The 22458-nt window shown below is 36.5% G+C and overlaps 9 protein-coding genes across 9 annotated transcripts; 1 reads left to right on the forward strand and 8 right to left on the reverse strand.

Moving 5' to 3' along the window:
* Positions 1 to 109: 109 nt before the first annotated feature.
* C9374_013738 (uncharacterized protein) lies at positions 110 to 1816 on the reverse strand (the record flags this gene model as incomplete). The annotated part of the gene is made up of 1 exon (XM_044689648.1): positions 110 to 1816. One exon carries the CDS (start codon positions 1814 to 1816, stop codon positions 110 to 112), a length of 1707 nt encoding a protein of 568 aa, XP_044541767.1.
* Positions 1817 to 2322: 506 nt separating this feature from the next.
* Positions 2323 to 3963, reverse strand: C9374_013739 (uncharacterized protein; the record flags this gene model as incomplete). The annotated part of the gene is made up of 1 exon (XM_044689649.1): positions 2323 to 3963. The coding sequence occupies one exon, from the start codon at positions 3961 to 3963 to the stop codon at positions 2323 to 2325; it is 1641 nt and encodes a 546-aa protein (XP_044541768.1).
* Positions 3964 to 4328: 365 nt separating this feature from the next.
* On the reverse strand, positions 4329 to 5315 carry C9374_013740 (uncharacterized protein; the record flags this gene model as incomplete). The annotated part of the gene is made up of 1 exon (XM_044689650.1): positions 4329 to 5315. One exon carries the CDS (start codon positions 5313 to 5315, stop codon positions 4329 to 4331), a length of 987 nt encoding a protein of 328 aa, XP_044541769.1.
* Positions 5316 to 5345: 30 nt separating this feature from the next.
* On the reverse strand, positions 5346 to 6806 carry C9374_013741 (uncharacterized protein; the record flags this gene model as incomplete). Its single annotated transcript, XM_044689651.1, has 1 exon — positions 5346 to 6806. One exon carries the CDS (start codon positions 6804 to 6806, stop codon positions 5346 to 5348), a length of 1461 nt encoding a protein of 486 aa, XP_044541770.1.
* Positions 6807 to 6963: 157 nt separating this feature from the next.
* C9374_013742 (uncharacterized protein) lies at positions 6964 to 8482 on the reverse strand (the record flags this gene model as incomplete). The annotated part of the gene is made up of 2 exons (XM_044689652.1): positions 6964 to 7397; positions 7525 to 8482. The coding sequence occupies 2 exons, from the start codon at positions 8480 to 8482 to the stop codon at positions 6964 to 6966; spliced, it is 1392 nt and encodes a 463-aa protein (XP_044541771.1).
* A 542-nt stretch (positions 8483 to 9024) lies between these two features.
* On the reverse strand, positions 9025 to 10896 carry C9374_013743 (uncharacterized protein; the record flags this gene model as incomplete). The annotated part of the gene is made up of 1 exon (XM_044689653.1): positions 9025 to 10896. One exon carries the CDS (start codon positions 10894 to 10896, stop codon positions 9025 to 9027), a length of 1872 nt encoding a protein of 623 aa, XP_044541772.1.
* Positions 10897 to 10930: 34 nt separating this feature from the next.
* Positions 10931 to 11845, reverse strand: C9374_013744 (uncharacterized protein; the record flags this gene model as incomplete). The annotated part of the gene is made up of 1 exon (XM_044689654.1): positions 10931 to 11845. One exon carries the CDS (start codon positions 11843 to 11845, stop codon positions 10931 to 10933), a length of 915 nt encoding a protein of 304 aa, XP_044541773.1.
* Positions 11846 to 12109: 264 nt separating this feature from the next.
* On the reverse strand, positions 12110 to 18796 carry C9374_013745 (uncharacterized protein; the record flags this gene model as incomplete). The annotated part of the gene is made up of 1 exon (XM_044689655.1): positions 12110 to 18796. One exon carries the CDS (start codon positions 18794 to 18796, stop codon positions 12110 to 12112), a length of 6687 nt encoding a protein of 2228 aa, XP_044541774.1.
* Positions 18797 to 20059: 1263 nt separating this feature from the next.
* C9374_013746 (uncharacterized protein) lies at positions 20060 to 21352 on the forward strand (the record flags this gene model as incomplete). The annotated part of the gene is made up of 1 exon (XM_044689656.1): positions 20060 to 21352. The coding sequence occupies one exon, from the start codon at positions 20060 to 20062 to the stop codon at positions 21350 to 21352; it is 1293 nt and encodes a 430-aa protein (XP_044541775.1).
* Positions 21353 to 22458: the final 1106 nt, after the last annotated feature.

Consider the following 22458-nt stretch of genomic DNA (forward strand, 5'->3'; position numbering starts at 1 on the left):
CTTATCACCAATTCTTCCATATTCTCCTTCCCTTTTGTCAATAAAGATCTTTTTATGAATGATGCTGATTTTGGATTTGTGTTAGAACTTTCTATTTATTACCTCGTTGTCATACTTTTTCTCCCAAATACACTCCAAAATAACAGTGTTCCATTCTCCTTGCCAAATGATTCCTTAAAAATTCTTCGCAATATTCATCCATAACATATCCTCCATGAATGGCCGCTTCTAACATAACATCATGGTCGTTCTGATAAACATCTGGAAGGTAATCCAAGGCCCTTCCATAACGTCTCACAATCTCAACAGCTTCTTGCTTGTCCAGAACCTGCACTCCCTTCAACCCACTACCCATAGCAGCCCAAACAACATCCTTATCGGCTTTCAGTTCTTTTGTTGCATAATTAAAGGCAAGTTTGTCATGTTTGACTGCTTCCAATACAATCTCTTTGTCATGACCCCACAATTCTGATACACACAAAAGTGCAAGTCCACACGCTTTCACTGCTGCCAACACCACATCCCTATCTTTTAGGAGAGATTTCGATGCATGTTCAAGTGTTCTATAGTGTCGATCAGCCATTGAAACTGCCTGTAGCACCACGTCCTTGTCACTTCTCAAACTATAACCCACGTATTGTAGAGCAGCTCCTCCGAATTTTCTTAATATTTTCAACACAAAATCCTTATCGTTTTTCAATGTATTGGACGCATATTCAAATGCTAGAATATTTGTGAGTAAAATCAATTCCTTGTCGGATCGTAATCGCGTTGAAGCATATTGCAGTGAGGTACCATCTCGTTGAGCAGCTTCTAAAACGACCTCTCGATCGTTTTTTAAATCATCGACAGCATATTTCAATGCATGTGGCTGATTTCGAACAGCCGCCAATACAATTTCCTTCTTACCTTTAAGGTCTATGGATGCATGCTCAAGTGAAAAACCATTACGAGATACGGCGTCCATAATAAATTCTGGATCATGCTTGAGTGTTTCAAACAACCAAGTTGCATTATTGTTCCAATTTGTGTTGGAATATTTATGTGCAACATTGGGACAAATCGATGCCAAAAACACATCACTATCCAATTGTAATTCATGACAAGCATATTGTATTGCAGAAGGATCTTGCCTTACTGCCTGTAATACAATTTCCTTATCTGCTCTCAACTTGACAGAAGCATATTCAAGAGCACGACCATTTTGTTGAACGGCTTGGCTCACCACCTCTCGATCATTATGAAAATCTGTTTGTCGAAAATATGCTAATGCATGACCATCTTGTTTCACAGCCGCCAAAACAATTTCCCTATCCAATGCTTGATTGATGAAATGACGAATACTTGGACCACTGAGCTGAACACATTTTTGAATAAATTCTCGATCCTTCAACAAGTTGGGATTATCAATTGAAGAAAGATCATTGTGTTGAATGGCCTCTAAAATCAGTTGCGGTTTACTTTTCAAGGCTTTGGAAGCAAAACGATATCCATATCCGTATTTCCGAATATGATTCAATACAAAGGCTTGATCGTCCATGAACTCGAGTGGAAAATAATGCTTGTATTTTAACTCTCTTCTGAGTAGCCATTTCTTCTTTCCGAGTTGTTGTCGGAGAAAACGATTTTTCAACCAATGTTCAGCTTTCCGGAGTGATTGTAAATTTTGTAAATGATTTCGTTCATCATCATGGGCTTCGGAAGGACAAGCAAAATCCACGAGTATTATAATAACTGCAACACGGTCATTGATATCATGATTGTTGGATATTGTGTGATTTGTTGGCAGATCTGTAACAGTTTCGAGTTTCAACATTTTTTTAATTTTGAAATTTATAAATTGTTAAATTAATATTCATTCAATAATTATTTCACAACTCGTGATCATTTCATTCATGCAAAAGTAAAATACTTTCAAATTCACAAGTTTTTCTGGTATGTAAGAAAAATTCATTCCGACAATCGGTTACTGAGTTTGTTCATTTTTTGTAATAATGAGAGTGATGCTCATAAAAAATTACAACAATGATGGCCTGTGGTTGTGCGAGGATGTAAGTTGGAATTCGTTCTTTTTCATACAAACAATTATTACGCTGAATGAAAATGGATAAATCAAGCAATATCTTTACAATTTAAATATACTCACCAAATTTATTTGAGTATATATATGAATGAATTTAAGCTGTCAACAAATTTTCGATTCGAGATCGATCACGGTAACGTCAACTTTAAGTTGAATTCACCAACATTTCGTATTTTATGATAATTATAAAATGTCACATACGAGCTGTCTGTTATCCTTGTAAAAGTTTAATAAAACGTTCAAATTTCATAGGTCAAGGATTGAGGGATCGGTTGTAGTGTGTTGCGAGTATGATATGATTGATGTTCTTTCCAATCATTTGAAAGTTTCTTAATGTTTGGATTTTGTCTCTTCAACCTTTCATAGGCATCAATTAAATTACTCAATGCCACACTTTTGACTCGATCAAATAAATGATCGGGTAATTTGTTCACTGTGTGGTTGTTGGTATGAATCACGAATAATATTTCTTCCCGGAGTGTCTCTATATTTCCAATATTCAATTCTTGAGGAGCTCCTTGAACAAGATAACACTGTACAATATGAAGAGCCATATCTCTTCTTTGTGTACTACTCGAACATTGCTTATACTTTTCGAGGTCCTTGTAGAATAGCAAACCTTCAGCACAAAAGCTTCTACGGCAATGATCCAAAAAGCTTTCAAATGCTTGCTTATTGTTTAAAATCATTTCCATCTCTGTGTCGTAAACTTCGGATTTTGGTTTTTCGTCTTGATAAATGGCGTAACAAATTGGAAGAAATATTGTCACAAATATTTCAATACCCGTATAGGTTGTCATGATAGTTCCAGATGGAACAATGTGGTCCAATATTCGGAAAATTTCAACAAACTCTGTGACCAAAAACAAACTCCCAAGCAATACTTGAATTGGTATGAGGCAGAGAGCTTCCTTTTTGATGTACCATGTGTCACTATCTGTTCTAACAAGCAATAATACGGCACAGAGGCATTCTATACAAAAAAATCCACAATATATAAACAAGGCAAGAACGGACGGAAAATATTGAGCTCCACAACCGAATAAGCTCATAGAATCATTTGTCATGAAAAATCTATCTTCTGCAAAGAATGAATTCTCAATCACTGTAATACAAAACCACAAAACAACGTGAACGCCTAGTATGGCAATGAGAAACATCATAATATAGGTGTGTCGTGAAAGTAAATCATTCATTCTGTACCATATTCTCTCTTTGAATCCAAGTTTGTATTGTTGCATAAAATTATTGGATGTACGGGATGTACATTTCACAGACATGGAAGGTGAAGAAATTTGAGTTGATTGTTGGCGTTGATTCATGTTCTTCATCGAGTTGTCTCTTGGAGAGACGAGATCCGAATTGTTATTCTCGGTGGTGGAAAGTTCACCCCTCATCGTTTGGTCACTCAGCTGATCTAAGTGAGTCAATTGTTGAGATTTCATTTTGCTCACCTGAAATTGAGCATAGAACCTTAATAACCTCAAAATGGTAGGCATTGCAACACATGGAGGCATTACCACAAAGAAAATACTATACAATATACACGGGTACACTGCTCTTCCAATCACATATCTGATTTGTATTCCCAATACGAATAAAAAACTGCTAATAATCGTGAAAATCATTCCCGAAACTGTTCTTGCTCGAATGTGACCTGAATTTCGCTTCCAAATCAGCCCCACAATACTTGCTACTATAAGTGTCGAATAACCCAATAAAAACAAACCAGAAGAGATGGGAACCATGATCGTATCTGGACAATTTCGTACTTGTTCCTGTGTTGTGTTCTGAAATGTAGAAGTGTTTGTAAGTGATGAAAGAACAAGAGGAAATGAAAAAATCCATTCTGCACAAGGTTCGGAGAATGATGTTGTCATGATGGGAGGCGTTGAATTCAGGTGGTTCATACCATCATTCGGTTGCAGTACTTGTGCCAGATGGTTATTATTGACAATCGACGAAGAAATTATTCCAATCATTTCAAGTGTTGTCGAAAAAGTCATGTTGGACTCTTTTTCTCGTGTGGGGAGTGATGATATGCTTGTTGTCTTCACAAAATCAACTTGTCGTCGTCTCTCCAAAATGTATCGCACCATCGCGAGAGAGATGTTTCAATTTTCTTCGTTTCAGGTCAGTTTTCGTGCAAACAACATCACAAATGCTCGCGAGACAATCTCTGTCTGAGGTTAAAATCACCGTTGGTAAAGCGCACACAATAATAAGAGAGCTCTCTTGAACAATACTATTCCGTTCCAATTTGAATCCAGTCGTAATGATTATTCAACTGATTGAATGCCAGCCATACAGTAATCACCTTTTCATCCTTATCTGTTGTCGATAGCATTGGTGATTGAACATCCACAATGGATTCAATTTTCTGATTTCCTCTCCGGGCAACACCATAATTATGACGACTCAAGATGGCAATTTTAAAGTGCACTCGGGGTTGTTTCAAACAGTGTGCAAGAGCAACCAGACAATTAAAATCTCCCCATACCCCCAAGCATTGCATATTTCTTAAATAATACCTCTCAATATCGTTGTTGTTGTTATTATCTCCTGGTCCATCTAGAATTAATGCATGCCTCAATCGGAGACCTTTATCAATTTCAGTATCTAGATGCGATCTCATCCAATCTACGGCTGCTAATCGTAGCTGGAGATGATACTCTTCTGTGTTGTAGAGGCCCATAGATACTGCTCTGAATAGACAATTACCATCAGGCTTGACTTTGATGATTTTCATTTTGGGAGGCTTGTGGTTGGATGTGTTCGAATTAGGATGATTATTGATTATAGAGCTTGATTGAGCCATAGTTCCATCATGATTATCATTGGGATTGGATGATGGAGGTTGGGGATCGGTCGTTCCCGATGATTGTTGGGTCTTTTTACTGCCCCATAAGAAGAGAAGCTTTGAAGAATCGGAATAGGGTTGATTCAATACGTTTGTATTCATCAACATGTATAATCCAATGGAAATGTTCAAAACTGTTCTCGTTTGTGTTGCTGCCCTTGATAGTAAACTTGTCGTCTTGTTATGTGTTTGAAACGATGATGATGAATGAAATAAATCGAAAGCATTTATCCGTTTGGAATTGGTACATTTACTCGCTTTCAAAAAGTGGTCAAATCTAAAGGATCCTAACACATTTAATCCACGTGATGACGCTAATTTCATGAACGTGTTGCTCCAACTGTTGTTGGTGAAGATAAAGCTTGGACCCATTTTTTGGTGTGAAATTATTATTATTGCTGCTCATCGATTGCAAAGTTGGTTGACTGCATGCACCAACGAAGAAATAACCTTATCTTGTTTTTGAATATGTACTATGAGATCTTCGTGTCTCTTATTCATTTGTTCTATTTCGTATCTTTGTTGTTCAATCAACTTGAGCAGAGAAAGATCGAGAAGTGACATTTCACAACTCGTGTTTGAAAGTGTTGTTCCCAGACAAATGGCATTGACAATCTCTTGAGCATTTTCGTCTCCAAATCGGTCAATAAATCGATCTCTAAGGTGAGGGAGTTTCAATGTCAACATTCTAATCCTTTCTAAATATTCCATTCTCTTTTTCAAACTCTTCTCTTGTTTGTCGTTATTTGTTAGTAAATTATCATCACTAAAGAAATCAATTTCCGCACTAGTTGAGGTTGCTTCTCGATCTATTGTATAATCATCCACAATAGAAAAGCAAATTTCTGCTGTCAATTCTAAAAAGCAATTTTCTGAGATGGTAGTTCCATATTTTTCAAACATTTCAATCAACCACTCTTTTCGAAATGTATAGATTTGAGACCATTGATTTTTCTCTTTCACTTGTATGCCACAAGCATTAATAATTTCTTCATACAGTGTCAAATCCACATTATTTTCAAAAGTATGTCTATTGCGTGCAATGAGATCAAACATTACAAATGCATGATTTCCAGCAATGAGATAGGATCCATATGCGTTCAATACACATCCTATAGTTTCTTCAGAAGGCGAGTTATATGCAAAAAACCAGTCCACAATGTCAAGAAAATCCTCATAACGGTGTTGTGAATTTTCTGCTGCCAAGAGATATTGAATGTAAAGAGCATAATTTTCCATATTTTTTAGATCCATAAAGCACATGCTAGCATCATTGGTCTCTTCTGTTTTGTTGTTGCACTTGTTATCCTCTTCTGCTATGGGTAGGAAAGATTTCAACAAATTTAAACCCGTTGACCAAACAATTTCATTCACGCTCTCTTCTTCCGATATCAAGTGTGAGAATTGATTCGACCATTCTCTCCAAACAATATTTGCAAAATTTTCTCGATTTTGTTTGATACATTGTTGAATTAGAATCAATGCTCGTTGGTTGGTATCGTTGAGTTTTTCTAGTTTGTTTTCATGATGATTATGAAAGGACGCTTTGGAAATATCATTCTCATCATCGGCATTATATCCAATTTTCATCAATTGTTCTTTCAAATCTTCTTCAATTTGTGATTGCAACAATGAATCATCAAAAGTGTCATGATCATGCAAAAAGGAACGTTCACCACTATGCATTTTGTCATCCAGTAATTCCGATTTTTCATCATGACACCTTTCCGAATCATCCAGCTCCAAATCATCATGTTCTAATTTTTGTTGAATAAATTTCAAACATCCAACAACCATTTCATTCATCTCATCATTATGTTCCATCAAAAAGGTGCGACTCAGTGGGTGATTGTTTGGGATCATTTTTTTAGTGTTAAAGACTCCGAAACGAGGCCAATAAATGTTTAATGAACATCTGTTCAGATCACAATATTGCTAAAGATGTGAAACTATTTCAAAATGACATAGTATTAGAACAGTGTGAGCCCTACCTCTTACAATGAAGTGATTTTGAATGTGCTTAATCATTTCTAATGACACAACAATGTGCTTCAATAATTTTCTTGTGATCTGGATTTGATAGAAAAAGAGGATAACCATTACCAAGAAAATTCCATGTCACAGCCTCAGGGTTATTCATTTTCCAATGAACCATAGTCATGGTTAATCTCAATAACATATTCCGTCCTGAATCGAATAACATAATTTCTTCCTCATTTCTGGATTGTTCCGTGAATGTTGCAAATGGTCGGTCACCATGTCTCTCTAACCACTCTTTTCCTCTCACATTCTCAAAGCTTGATCGGTTAATAACGTCTGGGCCAATGACATAATAGTGTGCGTCTTTCAAGGAAGAGGAGTCTTGTTGAATGCGACTTGAAAAGCATTCGTTGTTCAATGAAGACTCATTGATACTGCATGTATTGTTCATACATTTTGAAACTCCAGTGAATACTGGGTGATTCAGGATAATTTCAATACTTGAATCTTCCCAAAATGCTCCCAATGGTTGGATTTACATCACCCGGTTCTGAAATGACGAAAAACCGGTTAAAGTTATCAAAACCTCTTGCCATAATACCACCAGGAGTATGAGGGCATCCAAAACAGTGACCAACCTCATGCATACTTGCCCCCAAGCAAGTTGCAAAATTTGCCCAAAAGGTTCCTCTTCCACAGCTGTCATCTCTCACTTGGTTGACATCAACCCGACGTGAGTCTTGCCAACACGCGACTATTTCATCTACACTTGAGGGATATGTATGCAAGGCAACATCAGCGAAAAGACCCAGTTTACCACCTCCCAACGCAGTGGCCATTCTTGTCTTTTTTGTCACAGGATTATAGAACGAACCTCCCAGTATTGCAAAATAGACCACGCTCGAATTATTTTGATCATACTCGTTCAACTCTGAAAGGAGAGCATTATACCCAGCAAAACCTCCGTCTTGTTCCCAATCGTTGGATAAGCTGGCCAAATCTTCTCTTTTCCAATGTTTCAATTGCAATACAGTCACATGAGGTAAACTTGAATCAGTCTTGTCAACTTCCAATGCAAAGGTTTTTTGACTTTTCAACGCCTCGGCACAGAAAGTTTGCAACAGCAATGCAGCAATTTGCATCTTTCGAATGGCAGCCGATAAATCATTACCTCCTGTCTTACCGTCCTTCATTGTATGGAACGAGCCATCATGATCTCGGCAATACACATACACCGGTCTTACACGTTGAATATTTCTCGAAGTATACTCTGTGGTATTGATGAGAGAGCTATCATACGTAAGAGTCCATTGCAACGGAGGAGGCGATTTCTCCTCATCCGTATCACATAGAAGCTTTAAATGATTTGCTCCTTCCTTGAGCAAGATCAAAGCCTTAAAATATCCTCCTTTAATTTCCCATTTCGTTTTCTTATTACCTGGATCTTGTATTATCGTGAGTGTTTGTGCTGATCCGGACAAGACTTTTCCAACAAGACGTACCAAGCTGTATCCGAGAACACTTTCGTTGGGATGATTCAATATGGAGATGAGGGTCATTAGGAGTGAGAGATCAAGTAAGGATTTTTTTTGTGTGTTTTGAACTTGTTGAGAAAAGTTCACCCAACTTTAGAGATATAAAACGTGTTGAAGGCATAGGGAAAGTATACTGAGCTATGTTTCAATTGAATCAAGGTTAAAGTATGGGTTTGATCCAGACCTGTCATAAAATTGGTTGATTTTGTGTGAATCTGTCCATCGTCAAAGGAATTTGTTTAACCAATGACCAATGGTTTCTTAATCAATTCCAGTACGCTTGTTTACATTCTCAGAATGTTGTGAATATTGCGTATGGCTCATATTTCGAAAATTCGAATTAATAATTTCCTTATTTTTCCTAACCCAGAATGTGAATCCTTTTTTTCCTTAGTCATGCCATTAAGTACCATTTGAAACAGGTTCATGCTAATCAGTTCATTTGATGCATATTCAAGGCATCAAAGGGACTGATTTTGATGTTCGTGATGGTGTGTCTACTCCACATCTCAATTCTTGCGTGTTGTTTTACACAAACGTTTCACCGATTCCAAGCAGCACATTCATTATCCATTACGACAAGAATGTGTAAAATTAATGACTTCTGGTGATACTTGTAAACGAGAGGAAACATAATCAATGGCTCCAATATTTTGCTTGAGCGCAATCAAGACCATGTCCAAACAATCTTGTATTTCTTTCGAAGCATATTTCAAAGCGAGTCCATCATTCTCCAGTGCAACCTTTACCATTTCAAAATTATTTCTCCATGTAGGGGGTGCAAATCGAAGTGCAAACCCGTCCTGTGTGACAGCTGTCAAGACAATTTGCCAATTTGTAATTTCATAATTATGATTCATGTTTGGATGATCTTCACTTCGTAACTCTTTTGGTACAAATTCCAAGACACTTCCATTCAATGAGACTGCTTTTAATGCCACTTGTCGATCTCGTTTTAATCGATCTGAAGCATGTTCATAAGAAAACGGGTCAATTTCAATCATTTTCATGACAAACTCTTGATCATCTTGCAATTCTATACTGGCATTCTGTAAATTTTTTGAGAGCATTACCAATTCCTTGTCCTGTTTGAAGGATTGATATAATTCCTGATTTGTAGAACATGTGACTGTGAGACATGCAAATGCTGTTGGATCTTGTGAAACTGCCAATGTTGCAATTTCTCGATGATTTTGTAAAATCAAAGGAGAAACGTTTGCGAGGGCGTGTGGAAAATTTCGAACTGCTTCGAACACAATTTCATAATCTTGACGAAATTTTGGATCTGCAGCTGTTAATGCTTGTCCAGTATTTTTGACAGCTGTCAACACCAGTGATCGATCGGATCGTAAAGTATCGCTACAAAATGCAAGTGAATTACCATCTTGTTGAAGAGCAGTCATGACGACCTGTTGGTGATCTTGTAATCGTGTTGAGGCAAATCTTAATAGTTGTCCTGATTTGGAGACTGCCAATTTGACTGCTTTTTCATCATCTCTTAATTCAGGTGATAACAATGTAAAATAATTTGGATATTGTTCGAGAACAATTTTTGCAATTTCTCGATCCTGGTTGAAATGTCTGTTCACATATTTAAAAAGTGCAGGATTTCGTTTCATCAGTCGAGTGATAAAATTTCCATTCGATAATACTTCTTTTGGAGAATAATTCAAACAGTATGCATTGTTCATGAATTGGAATTCAGAAAGATGCAATGGAAGGGAACTGTCACGTGTCAATAGTTTAACAACCCTTAAATCAGAAGCGGCTCGTTTGATGTCTTTGAACGTTTCTGGGCTGCACTGTGTAATTACCCAATATTTAAAATGGATCCATTCCTTGCTGTTATCCTCAACACAGATAAGTGGTCCGTCAAGGAATACTCTTTTATCATGATAGGTCATTCCAACAACCCAACATTCACGTTTTGTTTTTTCAAAAAATGTTCGCTTCCAATTAGAGAATGGTACCAAGACACGACTGGGATGAAGCAAGGCTCCAAAACTACGCTTTTGTTTTCTGTTATTCATACATGTTCCATTATTAAATTTTAGAAATTCTTTGACATGAAATGATAAATTTGGTAAATCTGGATGTTGGTGAAAATATTCTTGAAATTCATCATCATTGGTAAATGCAGGTGCTTCTACCAGTGGTGCTTTTAAAAACATATTGACAATTTTCCACCATTCTCTCAACTCTCTTCGTTCGACTTGATTACATGCCTCATGAAATTTTGAACACACCCATTCCGATTGCATTCGAGAATGATCATCCAAGAATTCGAAAATAATTTCAACAAGTTCTTGCGGAAGTGCTACCAAGTTGGTTGTTGTTGTATTTTGTAACAAGGTCATTTCTTGATGTAATGACGATGAGCGAACACAAGCCTCTCGGGATGATGTGTATGATGATGTGTTTGGGTAGTTGGTTGACATTTTTTGTATGAAGAAACGAAGTGATGTGAAAAAGTCATACAACTAGTTGACATTTAGTTTCTCCTGGAAATACTACATGGATTCCTGAATGTTCCTTGAATGAATCAGCTGTATAAGTCTCTACATAATGTGAAAAGGTTCCATGATGAACAATGAGAGTTTTCTTTGGCATTAATTTGCGATGTAGTTCAATAATTTCGTGAGAACTGTTGGTGATGTTACCTACAAGGAATTTTGCCAAGCCACCAATAAGTTTGGTTTTCTCTACGGATGCTTCACCTCCGTTGGTGATGATAAAATCAAAAGTGTCACTTGTCAGTGCTTGTAAATCTTCTTGTATATTGCATTCTGTAAAGACGGAATCTCCAGTCACATAAAATTTACTTAAACGAGCATCACTGTTCTTCTCTTTGACTTGTACAATGTATCCATTTCCATTCCCAATAGCAGCACCAACCTTTTTGGATTTTGCATGAATAGCATTCACTGAATGAATCTTGACACTAAAATGTTCCAAATCCTCAATGATCAAATCTTGTTGTGGTTCCATCCAATACACCTTTCGATCATTTCCAAAAACTGTTTCCATATTTGTTTGATTTAACACATTTTTCAATAATTTTTCGACACTTGGATGCGCGACAATAATAGAATTGTTTTTTCCTCTCACAATTTTTTCCAGTCCCAATTGATCCAAATGATCTTCATGACCATGAGTGAGAAGCCATACATCTACTTGTTCTAAATCCTGGTCGCCACTGAGAACAGGGTCTTGTAAACGTGTGGATTTAAACAAACCATAGTCTTGAGAGTGATTTTTGGGGCATAGTACTGGATCGCATGCTATTTGAAGCGAATGGGGACTTGTAGAAGAGGTTGTTTGAAATATCCAGGTTGCTCCTCCAACAGCGCGGACATGTTGAGTTGTGGAGGTGTTCGACGAGCTCATTGTGATTACTGTGAAAGTGTGGAATTTTTTTTGTTGTTTGAAAAACGCTAACTCCAAAGAGGTTGAGCTCTTATCGATGCGTGAGGATAAATACACTGTTCGAAAACAATGTGAATTGGAGAAGGCTGCCCGGGTATTAAAGATGCATATTCCTAACAGTGTAGCATTTAGTATAATTACGTATTGAAAGCGATGTAGTTTGAAAAAGAGATTCATGCGCTTTAATTGAGGTAATCAATTAATCAATGGAGATGAGGAGCATGCTTATTTGTTGAATGTGTCACGCAGCTTATTTCCAAGAGCACTGGCAAAGGTGGCACCACGTTCTCGCATGGTATTTAAACGAGAGGTTGATGAAGTGGAGCTCGAGTTTGATGGATTGGATGATGACAATGAAGTGGATGAAGAGGAACTTCGCATACCCGAGGTGCCACTATTACCACTGTTTGGTGGTGCTACTGGTAGTTGTGGCAAGTGCTTTGGAGGTATGTGAGGGAGTGGTTTTTTGTCATCATGATGAATTGGAGAGTATACACTTTGACTTCGTTGCTGACTTCTAAAACTAAGCACAGTTTCTAATTTGAGGTCATCGCTTGGAGTGGTTGCTGTGATGGAAGCTGTGATGGAAGTATCTGTGTTGGTCGTTGTAATTGAATCATCCTTACCAATAGTGGTATCAGATGCAGTTCTGGATCCCAATAAACTTTCCTTTTCAGCCAATTTCATTCCCAACTCCATATTTTGCATTTGCAGTATTTGGTTTTGCTCTTTAAGCTCCGCAAGTTGCACATAAAGATCAGAAATAATATTCTTCAACTCGCTGTTCACTAATTGTTGATCTGAAATTTCTCCTCTCACAATTTGTGAAGTTTCATTCTTCTTTTCCATTTTGAGAGCTCGTTCTGTTTGTTGAATTTGTCTCTTCACAAGAATGTTATATTCCTTCTCAACTTTGCTCTTATCAATTTGAGTTTTTTGTAACTCTTGCTGTAACTGCAGAATATGTTCACGTAGTGTTCGATGTAATGCATTTGTCTCTTCCTGAGCCTTTTTGAACCGCTTCTTTTCCTCTTTCAACTTGTTTTCCAAATCTCTAATTTTATGATCTCTGAAATCACATTCAGATTGTAACTTTTTTGTATGTAATTTTTGCTCCGCTAAAAGTTTACGAGTCTCACTTTCTTGAGCCAAGAACGTTGAAATACTCTGTTCACGTTTTTCTTGCTCATTTCTAAACGATTGAATATACTCATAGAGTTGACTAAACTCAATTCTTAATGCAAACTCCTCTTCAGCGGCTAATCGTAAACAATCCTTAATGGTTTCAAATTGTTTTTGCATTTGTCGTAACTCACGATTTTGATATTCGATCGTTTCGTCAGTGAGAACCTTATTGATAATTTCATCATGTTTGCTTGAGTCATTTTCCTTCTTTTCAAAAAACTCTCTTGAGATATCTGTCTGCACGCAAATATCAATTCGAAGATTCTTTAAACGAAGTTCCTCTATGGTTCTTGTTCCAAGTCTAACCCAATCCTTTAATTGATTGGCTGTTTCTGGATAAATAAAGAGTCTCTTTTCATTTCCATTAATCAGTGCAAAAACTTCTTTTGGCATTCCATCATCAACAGGAACATGTGTTTGAATGTACTCGGTTGTATCTTTGAGAGGCATGTGATAAAATAGAACCTTATCTATTGAAGCTGTGGAATCTTTCACAAAGCTATTAGGTGGTAATTTTTGAGTGAGACACAAAATCTCACAAGTATCTAACATGACGCAGTGAACTCTCTTAAAGTCTTGCGTCGAATGAGTCAACACTTTGCAAGGTCCTTCAATCAAAATTTGTTTCTTGTTATCTTCAACTTTAGGAGTCGAAGATTGAGTAGTTGTTGTTGCAGTAAGTGTTGATTTTGAGGGTGTCCTGATAAGAGATTGTTGATTTTGCATTTCTGCCAATATCTCTGTGAGGTGAATCTTACTCTGAATTGCAGACTCTAACGCCTCAGTTTTATCATTTAGCTCTGTTTGCATGTTTGCTACCAATTTGGTGAGATTGTAGTGCTCTACCAGTGTTTTCGTGAATGATCTCTGTGATTCAGAGATTAAATCTCCCAAGGTCTGGAACTTTTTAATGATGAGGAGAGTTCTCTTATCAGCGAAAAGTGCAAAGTATCCTTGCAACATGTCTGCCCATTGTTTGATATCCTTAAATTGACTTCGAAGTAACTTGGAAATCACATAAAGCATTTCAGGTTTGATCTCAATACGAAGAGAGTCTTTGGAGTGACCAATAGAAGGATCCATAGCTTGGAACCAAATACCTCTCTTACTCAGTGGTTTTGTGTAGTCATTTACCAAACCAAGCATAAAATCAACAGGAGCTGATGTTAATGGTACAACTTGTAAATTATTCTCATCAAGTGATGGTGACCTTATTGTACCATTATTATTGATATCGTCCAATGATTTGAATGGTAAATCTGTTCTAATGAGACAATGCACATTAGTTTCACTTCCGAAAAGTTTCAATTCGTACTCATGAGATCTATTGCTAAAGCTTTGAATAGTTTGTTTTGAACTTCTATCCAAATGCTCAATTCTATAAAGGTTATCGAATTTTGGTGTAGCTTCTGTCTCCATTATGGCACGAGTAGGTACGTGAACAACACCCAGAGTCTTAATCTCAAAACCAGCAGCATTTGGAGCTGGTCCTTTTCCAATAATATAGACCTCCAAACCCTCTATTGAAACATCAAAGAGCATGGGATAAAATGTTTTACGAGTGGAGGCCAAGTAGGCTTCGTCTTTTGGATGATCCTCATCGTCTTCGTCACCTTCGTGATGTGATCTATTTTCTGTTTCAATCTTTGGTTTGTTCTTCTTGTCTTTGATCTTTTTAGCCACAGTCTTAATGGTTGGTATTAATTCTTCCTTGATGACAGGTATTATTTCTTCCTTGATGACTGGAATAATTTCACTTGTACTTTCTTTTGGTTTTCGCAAAATTGTTGCTGGCTCAATAGCACGTTCGACATGTGGTGATGAAGATGGATCAGTTGTTGCAGTGACAGTTTCATTCGTTGTTGTAATTATTGGAGTGGCAGGTGTAACTGAACTATTCTGCTTTGAAGTGATAGTGGCCATTCCTTTTTTCGCTTGCTCCTCCTTCTCAACCATATCCACTAAAGAGAAACCGTCATCATCGATGGTCAATGTAATTTGTGGAGAATGAGCAAGTGGACTTGTTTTCTTTTCTTGTACATCACAAGATGTTATAATCTCAAAATCATCTTCATGATGTTCTTCGGTATTTTCCGGTGTAACTGGAGTGGCAGCGTTGACACTAATGTCCACTTTTTCAACGTCATCCATGGTTGTTGCTACGACAGGTATTTCAGAAGGTGTTTCATCTTGTTGATCGTATAATGCAGGAGTTTGGAAATCTTGTGAAGAAATAACTTGTGGGTGAGTGTCTTCCGTTGGGGAGAGAAAATCAGCTGGTAAAGATGAAGTGGATAGCTCTGATGCAGCACTGTCTCCTGATTTCTTCTTTTCAGGTAAATACTTTTCTCTAATTTTGCTGTACGTTCTTTTCACAGTTCTGTTCATAATTTCCATTGGAGAAATGTCAAAAGCATTTTCTCTCGAGTTTAAGAAATGAAAGACATGGTATGCTGTGTCCGTATTCAATCCAACGTGAATTCCATTAGCGCGAAGTATGAGCCTTGCATTTCTCAAGTACTTTAAATTTACATGAGGCTCAATTGAATGGTCGTCTTTCGAGGTAGGTGTTGTTACCTTGGTATCAGCTGGACTTAAATCTACTGGATGTTCATATCTGAATACAACCATATATTTTGGGGTATTGGATGAAAATTTCTTTGGATTCATTGCAAAAACATAGGGACTCTTTTGTGAGGTTTTGGAATTAATGTGGCTGACCATAATAGAGGATGGATTCTGTCCATTTTGTGGTGATGTAATCTCGAAATGAGTAATCTTACTCTTTACCGTAACAAAATTACTTGTTTTTGTGATATTATTTGTCTCAACCAGCACTTCAGCTCCATTCAATTGTAATGTCAATAACTTGGCATCCATAGATGGATCATATTTTGACGAGAAGAATGCTTCCATGCTTGTTGCAGATGAAGCAGTTATGGATAACTCAAGTGATGCAATCTTTGACATGAACATGAGAGGTATGAGCCGAATATCTTCTTTAGGTGTTTCTATGACCGGTTGTTGGCTTGACTTTTTAAATAAATCAATATTATGTGCGTGGAATGATTTGGTACTTTGAATGAGTAATGACTTGATCATTGGTGGGTCATCCACAAATGTTCTAATAAACTCCAATAATAAAATTACTTGAGATTGATTCATGTGGAAATTCAAATTCTCAATAAATGTTAATAATACAATCTTTGGTAACTTGGCATGATACTCTGATATTGACTCATCATTAACACCCAAGTCAAATGTCAATGAAAGAGGTTCCATAATTCGTTGAGGAGGTGAATGAATAGAAGGCATGATTTGAATTAAAAAATCAGAGAGCTTCACTTTGAACTTGTGAGGCAGTAATTCCCATAAAGTACCATGCTGGGAGCTGTAATCTGTACCACAGGATGGAAAACTGTCAATGGACTTGGGTGCGAATAGAGAATCTTGATCTTTTTTACCCCATTCTGATTGTTTCTTGATTCGAGGATCACTAGTAATGATTAACTCCCTGCTATCAATACACATTATTTCATTCACATCTGAGAAACTATTGACACTGTAATTGGATGGAACATATATCTTTGGGCTTCTAATTTCGACAAGGAATGAAAAACTTTTCTCATCACCATCATCATCAGAAGTATAATCCGATGAAGTTAGGGAGCCAGTTGAAGGAGATATCTTGAGCTTGTCACTACTACTCTTAGCACTCTTCAGTGAGGAAGCGCTTTGTGAAGGTTGTATAGGCTTATTAATCAATATAACCGTTTCAGGTGGTGGTTTGATAGACATATCTGGTAAACATTCTAAACAATATTCAACCAATCGAATTATTCTTCTCACATCCAACATTACTTGAATTGGATTAATTCTACACTCCAAAACAAATTCCATTCCTTCTCCTTTTACAAATTTAAATCTAACCATTTCTTTTCCCTCTTCAAAAAATTTTCTCTTCAAAATTGAGTTATGTGGTCTATACACTCTCTCTACAATTTTATGGTCAGGATAGTAACGATGTGTTGACAAAAATTCTGGCCATATTTCTAAATTTACAGTGTATGCGTGGTGATGAGGCTGATTCGGCGAATTCAATCTGTTTGTGTGGCTTATAATTTCATCTTCTTCATACTCTTCACGGAAAATTTGAGGTTGAATAATATAACTTTCATCCTTCATTTCATTGTCAACTGTATTGAGATTGCTTAACAATTCAAGATCCAAGAAAGATGCTGCATTATCAGTTAAATTTCCTTGTCCTTTAAAACTTGTGGTAATTTCTTTGAATTGTATAAATGGAATTCCGAGTTGAACATTCGTTTCTGTTGGATTATCTTCTGGAATTACAACTCCAAGTTGGAAGCCAAGCATTTCAAAAAAGTATCCAAGAACTCGCTTATTTTCTCTTCCTACTACTTGTTTTGGTTGATTATTGCTGTCACGACTGTACAGGAATGTCATTTGAAACTCATTTAAATTTACAACTATTGTTTTACGAGCAGCTTCTTGAGGCTGTGCATTAGCTTTTTTGATTGTCTCGTCATTAATGATTTCCATATCACCTAAATCCGAATCCAACTCAGCCAACTCCTCTTCTAATTTAGCTTCATCGTCAGAATCCTCTGCCGCCTCTGCATTATCTTTGGATTCCACAAAGAATTTAGAAATTGCCTTTGATTGTTTTCCTGAATTCGTGGTTGTCATGGAAGTCTTGCTTGAAAGACTTGTTTGACTGTTGGATCTCTTGTGTTTTTTGACATAGGTAGAAAGAACATCTTTAGGTTGTTTCAAATCCTCTCTTGCTGATGCTGCTTTAAAAGCTAATAAAACGCTTATTAAGCCTTTGATATCCTCTTGTCGTAGTGTTATGGCAATTCGAGGAAGCACAATTTCGGCTGTTACACTCAATAAGGAGGATTGTTTTCCTACGGTCACAGCTCGTTTTTTCATAGTAATAAACATTTGACAATAAATATCATCCAGTAATCGAATTGGAGGTAGTGGTACAAAAGTTGATGGCTTTTTCTGATTGGATGGATAAAAACTCAAGCTAGGAATGAGTGAAATGGAAATAGATTCTACAGATCCCAAACGATGAACCCACACAAATGGATGATTCTTCTCCACTTTAGGAATTGCCAGTTTCAAATCTGTCACTGGTTTAAATCTATAATCTGTTGTTTGTAGTGAAAATCCTTTCACTAAAATTTGTAACACATGTGGTGTGTATGGACCAATTGTTGTTGAAGGAATTTGTCCCAATGTTTTGACATTAATTTCCACCCAATTCACCACTATTTTTATACCATCAATAATTCTATCTACGAATCCATACTTGCTGGTTCCGGTTGAACTTTTTGATGCATCATCACCTTGCGAGCCTCTATTTTTCTCTAGAAAATCCTTTAGAGGAGTCTTTTTAACGAATGGCTTTATAGGCTCTTCTAGATTAATGACGAGTCGATCCAGTGTTAGGACAATGGGATCGTTTGTGAGCCGTGTTAGACCAGGCAATCGTATTGAAAGCTGATTTACATGAGCATCCATCACTTGAAGAAAATCAATCGGAAGAACTTCTTGAATGACTTGTTCATTCACTTGAAGATTTGTTAGAGCACCTGTTCCCTTTAGGAACGACAAGGAGAGAGCGTCTTTTCCCCAATTTTTGATAAAGACGGAAAGGTATTTTCCCAATACATTTGATATGAGTCGATCAGTCATATTATTATGTCGTTGCTACAAAAATCATGTGCTTGGTCGTTACTCAATATGTTGTAGTAATTATTTTTTTTTAATATGATGATGTTGTAAATTATTAGATTTGTATAAATCAAAATATTACTAATGTACGTAGTTGTTGTTTGGATGATGATGATAACGATGATGGTTCCGACCCGTTCGAACTCGATGTGGACTTTAGCACAATGATAATGAAAGATTTTTTTTTATCTTCCTTGTGGTTCCCGTCGAACCTGCTTTCTATTTGAGTAATATTTCAAATTCTAAAACAATGCATAACTGTCCTAATAAAGATGGTAAATTCTTCCTCACTGAGACCCTTGCCTTGTTGTTGATGCCTTTTGCATTGATGATTGAGCAGTACATTGAGGTGTGCTTGTGCCACTTGTTGTTGTTGAAACTGCGGCTGCTTCTTTTTTCCTTCTCCGAATATTTGATAAATGCTTGCTGGGTGGCGTTGGCTTATCACCAAGGTTTAACGGGCGATCAAATTACTGCAAAAAGATACAAATTATTACATGTGGAAGTAAAATTGTTATCATTGAGATCGTTTTGACACAGTCTTTCACAAACTTACCGTGTTAAAATGTGGAAAGGTTGCACAATCGTCAGTAGTTGTTGTAGATATCGTTTCGATTTCGTTCAAAGGAGATATCTTACGTGATCAGTGAGCTTTCGACATGTTGACAAATGTCTTGCCATACCAGTGGTTCTTCATGTTCTTCTTCACCTTTTGCGCAGTCTACGGTTTTCGACAACGCCTTCAAAATAGTGAACGCTGGTTAAAGACAAAAACTGTTTCTAAAACTCAATATCGAGAATATTGTTTTCAATCGCTAGCTGCACCATCTGTATGCGTGTTGTGTCGGGGCAGCGCTTTTCTTCACAAGCTGATTTTAATGACAGCAATTTTTGTTCTCATTATTGTCATTTGTTTGATGAGGGTTGTTTCTGAAGTTGAAAGAAAAAATAATTGAAATGTGTCCTTGTTTTCCTCTTTGGAGCAAGAGCAATATAAAATACAAACACCTCCTTGATTCTTCTTTTGATGATATTGCTTTCATCATCATTCCATTTTTAAATCAAAATGAGATCATCAGATTTGCTGGTGTTTGTTCATCATGGAGAAGAATTGTAATTTCTTCTTCCGAGAACAAATTCTCCAATATTTTGTATTCTAGAAAGAGTTTCAAGGAAATACCAATGGAAACAAAACTCAAAAATGATAATCAACAAGTTTTATCAATGTTTTCACATTTTGAATTCTCTAAATGTCATTTAACTTCATCACAATTCAAAACAATATTCTCTTCTCCCAAGCTATCATCATTAACATTGACACGCACAAACTTTACTCTTTTCCCTTCTGACACGCTTTCACTGTTGTCTATTAGCTACATCACTCTTTCTCTTGACATTATTGAGCTTTTTGTAGAATTGAAGAATTTGAAGAAACTACATTTATCATACACAAATATTGATTGTGATTGCATTGATTTTATTGTTAATGGTCCATTAAAATTAGAAAGTCTTAAGATTGCAGATAAGGTAATACCTCGGAGAGGTCTCATTATCATATTCAATCCTCATGTTCCATCATCACTCAATACCCTTACTATTGAGAGCTATGATAGAGAGCAAATTCATAGTTTTAATATTGATACAGTCAATTTTCCTCATTTAAGAACATTATACATCACTGCAATACTACATAGTTCAGTGATTGAGAAAATATTCAATCATGGACTCGAATTAACCTTGCTGAAACTAGAGAATACTGATCAAAGTTATAGTTATAACTTCGATTTTTCAAATGCACATCAAATACCCTCTCTCAGATCATTTTATTATAACGATATCATCAATATGGATATTATTCCACAAATGCTCAATGAAGACATTGAAAATCTCACAATTGCACGTCTTGATGCAATATCATCACTGACTTTATCTCGAATACTTTCTGATCAATTCACAAGTTTGACATCATTGACCCTTTTTGTAAGCCAATTGATGACAGATTGTGGAAAATATATATTCAATTTAAAACACTTGACACGACTAGATATTTCTGGATGTAAACCACGACCTGAAATCTGTAAATATATTTTCAACATGAAAAGTTTGACATATATTGATCTTACAAATTGTGAAATTGGAGATGAAGGATTGAAATATTTATCAAATCATAACTTGGACAACATACAGACGCTAAAACTAGACTTTAACAATTTAACTTATGTTGGAGTTGAATATTTGATGCGTGTAAAGTTCAAACGTCCATTGTTATATCTTTCTCTCAATGACGAAATTAGTAATAATGGAACCATTCATTTTGAGAGTGGATTCAATTTCAACGTAAAAACCCTCTTTATTATAGATGGGGGCATGGATTTTAGGGATGTAATTTCAATTCTACAAAACTGTATCATAGAAGAATTGATTATAAGGAAACCACAGAAAATGCTTCTTGGATCACTGGCTATTAAAAAGCTTTCAAAGAAGAAACAGGTGAAAGTAGTAATGCTTGGCCAATAAAGTTGATTGAGCAAACTTTGGGATTTTGACCCACGTAGGGAAGACTAAAATTTAATTTTAATTATTAAACTCAATATTATGCTCTTATCCAACATTATAAGAACGAATCTAGCGTCATTATTACCGCTGACATGTCGTTCTCGAGAAAAATAAAAAACGCAGGTTTTCGCTGAAAGTTCGTGAGCGTAGCTTTTTTAGCTCCAAAGTCGATATGGTCCAAAGTCAGACGCAGACATGAAACCATCCCAGATAACTCTATTATGATAGCATCCCTTACGAATGATAGATATATCAATTTAGAAGGGTTGGCTCAACCTCTCTCGGACCCTGTCTCTTCCCAAAGCGAGGTACCTATAGTAGCCTCAGCGAAAAAACCAATCACTGGGAGGAGACGGACACCATTAGTAACACATAGTTATATGATGCAAGATATTACAACAGCATGTTATATACATCACTTAAAGCATATTATGATTTTTGTAACGCTTGTCCATGTCCATGATCACTACCATGGTATGTTATATGAAGAGTGAGTCCTATGATAGTTATAGTGGTTGTCAAGAAATACAACTTGATATATACGTCGTTCATGAGTGCTTGTGTATGTTTCTATTGTTTGTGACGAGAAATTCGAACTGTGTGTTGAACAGAACAGCTCCTGTCTCAAGCAGTCAGGTTTTTGAGGACTTTGAAATTGTTTTTTAAAAAATGTTTTGGACTCAAAAATTTCCAAGTTCAAAATGATAGAGAGGTCCAGCGAAAACATGAAATATGGCTCTTTTTCTATAAATACTGATCAATTGTGTCTCAAATTGATATGTGAAGTGTTAATCACCATGTAGAACACTAATATTATGCTTGTGTGCTGATGACTGACTCCTGACGTGGAAATGTGGTACTCCTAACTGCTGAGTGTGTCCGTGAGGGTGATGTTGCTTGACATGTTCCTCTCCTGGTAATTAAACGTAGAGTGTAGTGTGTGTGTGAGATTTGTAGAGTATTTGTATTGTTTGTGACATGAATAGTGATGTATTTGTTGAATGAATCAGCTCCAGTGTTGGAGAGTCATTTTGTTGCTGGAGGTGGAATTTTTTAAAAAAATTTCA

The sequence above is a fragment of the Naegleria lovaniensis genome (genome assembly GCF_003324165.1).
Source record: "Naegleria lovaniensis strain ATCC 30569 chromosome Unknown tig109, whole genome shotgun sequence".
In the NCBI taxonomy this organism is placed as follows: Eukaryota; Heterolobosea; class Eutetramitea; order Acrasida; family Naegleriidae; genus Naegleria; species Naegleria lovaniensis.